This window comes from Medicago truncatula, chromosome 6 (assembly GCF_003473485.1).
Source record: "Medicago truncatula cultivar Jemalong A17 chromosome 6, MtrunA17r5.0-ANR, whole genome shotgun sequence".
NCBI classification, from domain to species: Eukaryota; Viridiplantae; Streptophyta; class Magnoliopsida; order Fabales; family Fabaceae; genus Medicago; species Medicago truncatula.
This window is the reverse complement of record NC_053047.1, coordinates 38,600,235-38,612,332: the sequence shown is the minus strand read 5'-3', so window position 1 is coordinate 38,612,332 and position 12,098 is coordinate 38,600,235. Positions and strand designations below refer to the sequence as shown.

Below are 12,098 nucleotides of genomic sequence, written 5' to 3'. Positions count from 1 at the left end.
TCAGATTTAATTTGTTTACTATTATGTGGAAAAAGAACATTCTCAAACCATATCACGAGTAACACGAAGCATAAAAGTAAGAAGATCCCTTATATAGCAATTGTATTATTTTTAGTGGAAGCCTAATTCAATCAAAACTTTATTAGTAGGGTCTCCTTTATGTTGGGCCTATTGAAAATGTCATCTTTTTCTTTTTCTTTTTAAATTCTTCATATTTACTTTTTACATGGATATATGGATCTATAAAAATGAATAATTTTCCCTCACGTACTGCATCATGAAAACAACATCATCTTCAACAACATTCAATTAAATAATGTTAAATTAATATTTATAAAAATATTTTAAAAACTAACATAATAAGGTGAAATGATAGAGTGATTTTATTGGATGCATGCGAATTTCTTTTTTAAACATTATTATCCAAATTAAGTCTTCTTTTTACTTACCAACTTTAATTAATAATTAGGAATTTGACTTGGTTCACCTTGACTCACAAATCTCACCACCTTTAAAAACATGAGTTCATATTTTTCCTTTGCCTATAATAACTAAAACTTCTATGCTACCTATTTCTCTTTTTTGTAGTTTCAAAACTATGTTGAAGCAGCTTTTCCTTCTGGATTTGGTGTTGATATTTTGTGTTCTAGTATTGGCCTCAGCTCAAAGTGAAATCAATGTGAATGCTACATATCGTTCTTTCAATTCTCCAACAACTAAACAAGGTATAGGAAACAAGTGGAACTTGAACACAGCAGGTGTGTTATGTGCATCTCAAGATGGGAACAAATCATTGTCATGGCGAAGCAAATATGGTTGGGCTGCCTTTTGTGGTATATGGCTAAGCAAATATGCTTGTGGCAAGTGCTTAAATGTAAGTATAATAATGTTTGCAATTTGGTTCTTATTTTCTTTATGCCATACAACCCTTGTTGGAATCTCACACATCCCGGGTTCAAATATCCACATCCTAAAACAATTTGAGAAAATTCTCTCGAAAACAACTTTTTTTCCTCCATCGAGAGGTGGAATCGAATCTCAGGGACTTGTAACACATTTAGAATGCAAAAACAACTAATATTTGATTATATTTTCTGATTTTTGGGTAAACTTTAGGAGCAATCAAAAAAAAAAAAAAAAACTAATATTTGAACTTTAGGGTTTACATTCACGCCCTAAAATGTCTCTATAGGCTACAACCACCATTTAAAATGTACTTATAAGACTAAAATTGTTTCAATAGATAAATACAAAAATTGATTTTCTTTTCGATCTGTAGTCTGTTTGAATCGGTCCAATTATTTTTTTTATATCATCTGAATATTATAATTTGATATAAAATTTAAAATTTTGTTAGTTTCATCTAGAAAGTAGATGATAGACTATAATTCTGATAGTTGAATTAATCATTTACTCATTGTTGATCGATTTAATCATGAGAGATGGCAAATCTCTAGTAGTTCAGTCCATATATAAATCTATTAAGTCTTTTCATTTTGTCACCTCGAATTTCAGGTGACAAACAGAGATAGTGGGAGTACGGTAGCACAATTAAGATTTCCGATCACCCAAACAGTAAGAATTGTTGATAACTGTAGTCATGGAGGGCTTGAATTGGATATGGATGTCTTTCAAAAGCTTGACACCAGTGGTTACGGGATGTCTCAAGGTTACCTCGTGGTGGATTACGAATTTGTGAACTGTGGTACTACTAATTATCTCTTTTACCCTATTATAAGTTGATTATATTCTAGTTTTAATTTCTATAAAAGAAATCATCAACATAGTTTATGGTTATATGATGTTTTGATTCTCATTGACATGCCAATATTAAGAAATGAGGAAGAGATCTAGGTAAATTTACTATAACATTCTTTTTTATAGAATCATCAATATTATTTTTAAGGGTCACACATAGAAAAAAGGATCTCTATTATTAAGAGTAAAACCTAACTTTTTATATCCAGAAGTCCTAGCTCAACTGGCAAAATGCCGAAATTGTTAGGCCGGATGCCATGATCGGGGTTCGAACCCCAGTACCTCCACTTGTGTGTGTGAGTTTATAATGGCTTTGCCATTTCGTCTATCTATCAAAAAAAAAAAAAAAAAAAAAAAAACCCAACTTTTTATTATTAAAGAGTAAAAAGGATCTCCATTATTAAGAGAAAAAAGGATATCTTATCTGAATCCAACTTTTTTTATCTTTTAAAATCACGTGGTACCCACCATTTGTCGGATGCTTCAAAAGTTGAGATTTATTGACTAGTTGACTTTGACATACCATTTGGTATCCACCATTTGGTATCACTGATTCACTATATCATTATATATTGTACAAAATATTATACATTTTGTTTAAACGTTGTTTCTTTACATATCTATATATTTAAAAGAGAAATGATATTTCTACAACCATTTTTTGATAACTTTTGAAATAACTCTCTCTCTCATATTCATATGTGTTTTTATTCTCTCTCCTTTTCTTTCTCTCTCTGTTGATTTTGTCCGATAAGAAGAGAGAAAAAGTGGTTGTCACAAAGGTTGTACAAAATTGATTGTACAAATATCACTCCTCTATTCAAAATATCATCTCAAATGCATTTGCACATTTGATTCTATAAAATTCACGAGATAACCTCTTATCGAATAAAATTCTGGTTCATGGAGATTCTATTATTTTAAAAGGAAGCAATAATTAAATATCAAATACTTTAACAAACAAAAGACAAACATTAGTGGGGCAATTTGCCCCCATATTATGTGAATAGATTTGTGCCTGATTGTTCAAACGGGTAATAAGTAACCACAATAGTCCTTCAATGTATCAAAAATTCAAAATAGTTTTTGTTGTGCACTTCGTTAAACAACACATGTTATTTTCTTTGATGTCCCTTTTATATAAAGAAAATAACATGTTTTGAATTTTTTAGGCTGACTTTTTCAGTTTTCAAAATTACTCTCAATTTTCAATGCTAATATCACATATAATCAAATAGATAGGAGTAAATTTAAATATTAAAATAAAAGTGTAACAAACACGATATTAGTATATATATATATGTCAAGTTTTTTTCCTTTCTCATTTAAAAAGTGTAACAAATTAGATGAGTATATACTTACTTTTTCATTATCTCATTTATACCATTAAACAATTTTTTCTCAAATAAAGATTGTTGTCGATGTCATTAAAAATATAAGAATTTATATTATTATTTTTTGTTATAACAATTTTTTCTCAATTAAAGATTGTTGTCGATGTCATTGAAATAGATAATCATGGTTAGTTTGGTTTGTTATAACTTGAAAGCAACAAACATTTATATTTTTAATTTTAATCAAAATCAAAATTTCATAAAAAAAAAAAAACATCATTCATAATTTTCAAACGTTAACGCGATAAAAAGAGCTGAAAAACACTCACATATTCATCTTTTCGCTACTATCATAATGATGAAAATTCTTTGGCCCTGACCTTATGATCTAATTAAGCCTAGATTTTTTTTTTTCAAAAATAAATACTTAAAAGTATTTGAGCTTTTATTTTTTTGAAAGGAAACCAAGCATAGAGCAAACCATAATTGAAATCATTGATTGATTTTTTTCGATTTATGCGACCACCAAGAGAAAAAATTTATACTATCACAAATATTTGATTTTTTTTTTAGGGAATCACAAATATTAGAGTCTTGTTTCTTACCAAATATTTATTATTATCCTATTTTTAAAAGGATCTACGTACAAACTATATTTTAGAAAATGCGTAAGAAGAAGATTCTTTTTTTATCCGCATATACTGTTACTGATGGTGATTAATTTTTTTTTCCTATATTTAGTTTACAGCGAACCACACGTTCTGTCAAAGTCAAATGTATCAAGTAGAGAACCACACGTTCTGTCAAAGTCAAATGTATCAATTAGCGAACCACACGTTCTGTCAAATGTATCAATTATAATATCTCCGACACCAGCACCAACACCAACACCAACATCAACGCCAACACCGACACCGACATTCTTATCGCCTAATCCTTTATCGAATTTTACTCAACAATTTCATCGTGCTACAACTGGTATGTTCTTCACCCTTCTACCTCTTTGATCATAAATTTTCTAATCTATGACACTATATATGTGTCTATAAAATTATTTAAGCAGAATATATTTTAATTCCTCTTGCTCTTTATGTTTATGATTGTTTGCAGGCAGTCACTCTAACTGGAAAAGGAATGTCATTATAGGTAATATATCAAACCTCACTTTAATCGTTATTCTCCGCATCTATAGACACGAGGATAAAAAGTTATAGGAAGATTTGACATGTTAATTCTAATTTACACCTTATATCTATTGTGTGAGTTTCACTCACTACAAGAATTTTGCTTATTACTGGCTGAACTAAACCCTTAATAATGCACAAAATCTGTCAGTAATGAATATTACTGAGGGATAGGTGTCCCTCAGTAATACTGGCGTCAATAATGTTACCGACGGAATATTCCCTCAGTAATGAATTGGTAGTCATGACAAAACATTACTAAGAAATTATTCCCTCAGTAATTACTAACGGAACAATCCGCCAGTACTGGCTGATTTTTTTCATTCCATCCTTACATTACCGACAAATTTAAATCCGGCACTAAAAAAATTTCATCCCCAAATCATTACTCACGGAAAAATTCCGCCACTAATTAAGTCAGATCGGTCATTAACATTACAGACGGATTTTTCTGTCAGTAATCCTATTATAATAATAATTCTTATTTTTGTGTGTAACTTTTGGGATTATTGAGGGGTTATATCCGTCAGTAATGTTACCGAGGTTTTTTTTCGTATTACTGAGGGTTTGGGCGGCCAGTAATTACTAAGGGTCTAAATCCGTCAGTAATGCAATTTTGATTTGGTCACTAATTAAGGGAATTCCTGAAGTTACTTATATATTTTTGAATCAAAAATAAATAAAAAATACTAGATAATCAATCTTAAATCATGCGTCTTCAAATTTTTTAACCTAAAATGATTATTCATATTTTAGCATGTCTTTGATGATATTAATGTTTGTGAATTCTAACCAAGATTCTTTGTACAACTTTACCAAGAGTATTTTGATTAAGGATTAGAAGGAGATCATTGACACACCAAATAACTATATAAGAAAAGAAAATATAAATTTTCTTTATATTTATTCAGTTTAGTTTCTTCTATCAGGACATAATTAATCGATTCTCCTTTTAAACAGGTGTTGTAAGTGCGGTTATGACCGTATTGTTAATGTGCATAATTATTTACTGTCTTAGAAGCAAATCATCAATTCGACAAGGAAAATTTCAGTGTAGAACTAGGAATGAAAAAAAAATCGAAGCATTTTTAAAAGATCATGGAGCTCTGTTGCAGAAAAGATATAAATATTCAGAAATAAAGAAAATGACAAACTCTTTCAAGGTTAAACTTGGTCAAGGGGGTTTTGGTGTTGTGTACAAAGGAAAGTTATTCAATGGTTGCCACGCTGCGATAAAGATATTGAATTCATCCAAAGGAAATGGTGAAGAATTTATTAATGAGGTTGCTAGTATTACTAGAACCTCACATGTTAATGTTGTCACCCTTCTTGGATTTTGTTTTGAAGGCACAAAAAAAGCACTCATATATGAATTTATGTCCAATGGTTCTCTTGACAAACTTATTTACAATAAGGGACCAGAAACCATTGCATCTTTGAGTTGGGATAATTTGTATCAAATTGCAAAAGGAATAGCTCGTGGACTAGAGTACTTGCATAGAGGATGTACCACTCGAATTTTACATTTCGACATAAAACCACATAATATTCTTTTAGATGAGAATTTTTGTCCAAAGATTTCAGATTTTGGACTTGCAAAACTTTGTCCAAGGAACGAGAGCATTATTTCGATGTCAGATCAAAGAGGGACTATGGGATATGTAGCTCCAGAAATGTGGAATAGACATTTTGGAGGAGTTTCATACAAGTCCGATGTTTATAGTTATGGAATGATGTTGCTGGAAATGGTTGGAGGGAGGAAAAACATTAATGCTGATGCAAGTCTCACAAGTGAGATATACTTTCCTCACTGGGTATACAATAGGCTTGAGCTTGGTAGTAATTTGAGACCTGATGGAGTTATGGATACAGAAGAAGACAAGATTGCAAGGAGAATGACAATTGTGGGTTTATGGTGCATTCAAACATTTCCAAGTGATAGACCTACAATGAGTAAAGTGATTGAAATGTTAGAAGTTAACATGAATTTACTTGAAATACCACCTAAACCATATCTTTCTTCACCTACTAGGTCAATATCAGAGTCTTTTAAGTCTTAATATTTGAGGGTAAGTATAATTGTTATATATCTTTTAATCAGAGTTGGTAACCTCTTCAAATGAAGACACTCTCCACCCTTTTAATCATTTTGTGAAGCAATTAGGTTCAAGTGTATGTCTCGAATAGTTTTTATACTTATGCAAAGTCATGAACAATTCATAATGTTATCATCTTAAATCATTTAGAAGTTGGTTGCTGCGTATGCTACAAATGGAGAACAAGCTATACTAGAAAATGATTTTATCTTATGTGGAAGTAACTAGTAAGTCGTGATTAAGTCATATCCTTAATATGTGTAATGAAAATATTAGGTATATGATTAAAATATTCATATTCTCCAAAAATAATAGCATCGAATTTTTTTTTTAGGTGATCTAATATTTTAACTTGTCTACTATTATATATGTGATGCCCCTCTTCTTTTGGTGCTTTGCATTGGCAGTTTTTGTGATGTTTTTGTTTCTGTTTCGGTGCTGCCTTGCATATTCTTTTGCTATGAATTTGTTTTTAGATAGGATGGTTTATGATGGTTTCTTCTTGCTGCGTTGGCAACTTTGATTGATGTAGGGAGGTTTTTTCTTGTGGGTAGGTGGATGTGGAACTTTAGTGTGGGTGATGTTGGTCTCTGTTCAAGCGAGAACAAAATAAAAAGAGAAAAGATTAAAAAAAATGATGAAAAAAAGAGGTGTTTATGAGTTGTTTCGGCTTTGAGCCCTTATATGTGCGTAGAGTGATCGGGTAATACCTTAGGATTTTAGAATCCGCAGGTAAGATATATCTGCAGGAAATGTGAAATTATCCGTGGAAAATGTGAAATTATTCGCAGGAAGGAAGTAACGTTTTAGCGATAATTTTTTTGCCCATGCTCTATAAAATTCATGGCTCCGTCACTTCTTTAATCTCTACTTATAGTTACGGGTGTGCATGGTTGGATATTTTGACCGACCAAACCATATCCATATATAAACCACTTATATGGTTTTGGATTCCTAACCAGGACCATATTTTATTGTAAACCGGTTATGTAAACGGTTATGGATATATAACAGGTTATTTTTACAAAATCGGATTATAAATGAATATGGTTTGGTTTAAAAAAAATATCCGGATTATTTTAATATCGGGATTAAAAACCAGCTATTTCTCTTTCAAAATTGATTTTTAAAACCATGTTTTATAAACAATAATCCAAATTTAAAACAACTTATTCAAAATCGCTTATCTAATACAAAATAGCTTATTACGATCTCTTTTTAAAAAAAAACAATTTATTTATGCCAAACAACTTATTAGGATCTCTAATAAGATGTTTTGAAAAAGAGATCCTTATAAGATGTTTTGCATAAATTAGCTGTTTCGAATAAGTTATTTTGAAAAAAGAGAACTTAATAAGCTGTTTTTGCATAAATAAGCTGTTTTGAATAAGTTATTTTGAATAAGTTGTTTTGAAAAAAGAGATCCTAATAAGCTCTTTTTCATAAATAAGTAGTTTTGAATAAGCTATCTTTTTAAAAAGAGATCCTATTAAGTTGTTTTGCATAAATAAGTTGTTTTGAATAAGTTATTTTGAAAAAAGAGATCCTAATAAGTTGTTTTGCAAAAATAAGTTGTTTCGAATAAGTTAATTTAAAAAAAGAGATCCTAGTAAGCTGTTTTGCATAAATAAATTATTTTGAATAAGTTATTTTTAAAAAGAGATTCTAATAAGCTTTTTTTGCATAAATAAGTTGTTTTGAAAAAAGAGATCCTAATAAGCTCTTTTGCATAAATAAGCTTTTTTGAATAAGTTATTTTGAAAAAAGAGATACTAAGAAATTGTTTTGCATAAATAAGTTGTTTTAAAAAAAGAGATCTTGATAAGTTGTTTTGCATAAATAAGTTGTTTTTTAAAAAGAGATCCTAATAAGCTGTTTTGCATAAATAAGTTGTTTTGAATAAGTTAATTTGAAAAAAGAGATCGTAATAAGTTGTTTTGCATAAATAAGCTGTTTTGAATAAGTTATTTTGAAAAAAGAGATCCTAAAATCGTTGAGTAAAAAAAGTGGATACGGTTATGGATTTAGACATCCAACAAAAATCCGAATTCATAAACAAAATATTTTGCAGGGACCTTTTTTAAAATCAAAATATTTTGCAGGGACTATTTCTCTAATAAATGGGTTCAGTCATCATGTGCCACGTGTGCAAATCATCACAAAAGTGGAGCCAGGGACCAAAACCAAAATGAGGCATATTTGCAGGGACCAAAAACAACAACAAAATTTTGCAGGGACTAAAACCAAAACGAGCCATATTTGCAGGGACCAAAACCATATTTTAGCCCATTAACATTAAATCAATTCAACATTACGTGAACATTATACGGATGATTGAAATTCAACAAAAGTGCAACATTAGACAACACATTACACATCGATACACATATAAAAATCTCTACCAACAGTCTGAGCAGCTGCAGTTTGAACGAACATAGAGATATAACATAATATTTTCAACCATAGACCTAAACATAAAAATCTATGTCGCTATCGTCACGAATAACCCGATGAGCCATTTTCCACGTGTCTTCATCTTTATCCGCCCTCAAATCTACACACGGTACATGTACAAATACACGAGATGTAGTATGATTTTCACCAAGATAAACAAATTATTTGTTAAGTTGTGACTTCAACTCATCCATTGTGTCAGTCGGAGTTAAAAAAAAACTTTAATTGTCTTCTTCAAAGTAGAGTATCAAACATGAGCTTTAATCTGAGCATCTTTAGACATGTTGAACTTCACAAAATTTTTTGAAATATCAAATATAAGAATAAAACAAAATGAAAGGTAAAGTATAAATTTGCCGAAACATAGACATATATTAAATGCAGAACATTAATAACAAAGAAAATTGTCGGTGTTTTGTCCACCACATACTATATTTATATAATTTATAAAATGTTAGTAATATATTGGCCACAAAAAATGGAATTACGTTATCTACCATAAAAATATGTCGGTGTGATATCGGAAAAAAAAAAAAAAAAAAAAAAAGATGAACACCAACAAAAAAGTTTCATCTTCCATCTAACGGAATTGAATCATCTTCATCTTCCGCAATAACTTCAAATTTTTCATTTTCTTTTTCAGTAGTGTCACACAAAATTGGATTGTTTCAGTTTGACTCATTTTTTAGTCGTGACAGTTTGTGTCTCTTTTCAATGATCATGAGGTCTCGGAACCAGGTTTGTTGATCCAAAATTTAAATTACCATGACGACGCCTCTTCACTCTTGTAGCTTCCGCTCCGTAGATGATGGAGGTAGTGGACATCATTCTTTCAAAACAAAAAAAAAAAAAAAGAACAAAATGATTTGAGATTAATCCAAGAAACATGATGTGGGTTTAAGAGTTAAGCGGTGGCCTGCCTCTAATTGAGAAAAATGTCTCTGAAATTCCAATTTCAAGATTTCTCAACTCCACCACAACCATATTGTAATAGGTTACAATGATGCCACCCATATCTGGCACTGTAAACCATTTATCTTCAAGTACAATACAACTACTATTTTCGGGATGATGCAATCCATTCAAGATATAGTTAAAACGATCATCACTAAAATATATTTGAATATAGTCTCTCCTATGTTCTTTCACCTCTTGAATAAGTGCTATGCGAACCATAACATGACTTTCTTTCATCAAACACATGTACTCAGCTATAGCCGAAACCCACATTTTTCATCGCCTATAACATCCAAAATTTTCTTAATAAATGGTGTCATGAATTTTGGCATATAATGAATAGGAATCGAGGCATATCTTTCTTTGAGTTAAGAAGTTGACGCAACATCCGAAAAACCCAAGGTATGTTCTCCTCCTTTTTAGCCGTCAGAAATGCAAAAGCAATCGAATTTGTCATATCGGTTGAGGTGACCTCAATTATCACAAACAATGGCATCCTGTACAAGTTTATTTTATTGGTGGAGTCAAGGATCAAAACTGTTGGAAAATTGTTAAACAACTTAATCGATTCGAGATGAGCCCAAAATATGTCCTGAATAATAGCTCTCTCATATTGTGTTCTTGTGAAATAAACATATTTGTACTCTTCGAACTTTGACACTAGATATTGTATCTTCGTCTTGTCATATGTGATTGTATACTTATTTGACACTAGATATTTTTTGAATATGTAGGTAAAAAATATGCACTTCAAGTTATGGTTTCATTGTATACTTAAGTGATTGTGCAATTTGATGACTTTAGTGTATTTTAGATGAGAAAGAATGATAGAAGTGTGATTAAATCAAATTATTTTGATGCGAGAAAATTATTAAAATTAAAAAAGAGATAGAAACAAAATCATCAAAATCACCAAACTCAAAATCACATAGTTACTCTCTTTTTACCTACACACTTTAATTAATAATTGAGCATTTGACTTAGTCTACCTTGACTCACACACCACTTCTTGGTAGCTTCTTTAACCATATCTAAAGACACGGTTTCTTGTGGCAATTGCTTAAATGTATGTATATATGTATATGTATAATGTTAGCACTTTACTTCTTATTTTATCCACGCCCTAAAATGTCTTTGCAGGTTACATCCATTACCTAAACTGTATTTTTTTCTTTTTAAGAACTTTCTCTTAAAAAACAATATTTTTTTTTAACTATCTCGAGGTGGAATCGAATCTCTTCGACTATGTAACAAATTTAAAATGCAAAAACAACTAGTATTTGATTATATTTTCTATCAGGTGAACTTTAGGAGCAATCCAAAAAAACAACTAATATTTGAACTTTACGTGTTAAATCCGGACATTAAGGGCAATCAATGTGAAAAAAAAAAAAAAATTAAAATATTGTTAGTTTCACGTAGAAAGTACATAATTGATTATATTTTCTATGGAACTCTGCATTGTTCTTGTCCAAATTAACTTTTAAATTCACGTGATATCTATGAAGCTTCCATACTTCAAAATGGATGACGTATCGTATCCCCTGCGTATCCTGCACCGATACCTGCCCGATACTTCCCGATACGTATCTGGAGAGTATCCAAATATTAAATTTTATTTTTTAAAAAAATAATTATCCGATACTTTCCGATACATCCCGATACGCACAGATACTTGTGTTTTTTTATATTATTTTGATTTCTGTTTTTTTTTTGTGTAAAAAATAAGAATAAAAACATTATAAACGTTAGTTACTTGTTAGTGTTAACTCTTAGTACTGTTGTGTTCTTTTTTTGGATATAGTGATTCTTTTTTGGATCGATATAGTATAGCACTAACAAGTTCCTTTTGGATATAGTGTAGCATTGATGTATAACACTGCTGGTGCTCTTTTTGGTATATATTGCGTATGTAATTACCTAATGACCACTCTCTTAATCGTCAATATTATATTTATATTAATGTGCTACGAGCCTGGTTTCTTGTGTTTGTTAATATACTTGCATAATAAAAAAAATGGTTATAATTATATAATACATTTAATTATATAATTTTTTTTATTAACGTATCTCAGCCGTATCGTATCTTGATTTTTGAAATTTTTCCGTATCGGCGTATCGGTGCAGTATCGTATCCGTATCGTATCTCATATCCGAGCTTCACAACGTGATAACCACTATTTGTCGGGTGCTTCACATGATTACATTTGTTGACTACTTGACTTTGACTTAGGAGTATACATTTAGATTCACTGTATATTGGACAAAAGATTAAACATTTTGTTCAAGGGTCCCTCTTGCATGGTCCAGCTACT

The 12,098-nt window shown here is 30.5% G+C and overlaps 1 protein-coding gene across 2 annotated transcripts in view; it reads left to right on the top strand.

Annotated features, from left to right (window-relative positions):
- The first annotated feature begins 465 nt into the window (after positions 1–465).
- Positions 466–12,098, top strand: part of LOC25496836 (PR5-like receptor kinase) — a 42,141-nt gene continuing 30,508 nt past the window's right edge. Inside the window, exons 1-5 of one of the 2 annotated variants that reach the window (XM_013597542.3) lie at positions 466–874; positions 1,516–1,705; positions 3,834–4,070; positions 4,203–4,238; positions 5,237–6,517. In XM_013597542.3, coding sequence (XP_013452996.2) covers positions 563–874; positions 1,516–1,705; positions 3,834–4,070; positions 4,203–4,238; positions 5,237–6,336 — 1,875 coding nt within the window. In that variant the 5' untranslated portion in view covers positions 466–562 and the 3' untranslated portion in view covers positions 6,337–6,517. Of the gene's footprint in view, positions 875–1,515; positions 1,706–3,833; positions 4,071–4,202; positions 4,239–5,236; positions 6,518–12,098 lie in introns of those variants that run through there. The other variant, XM_024786238.2, reaches the window with a different exon arrangement.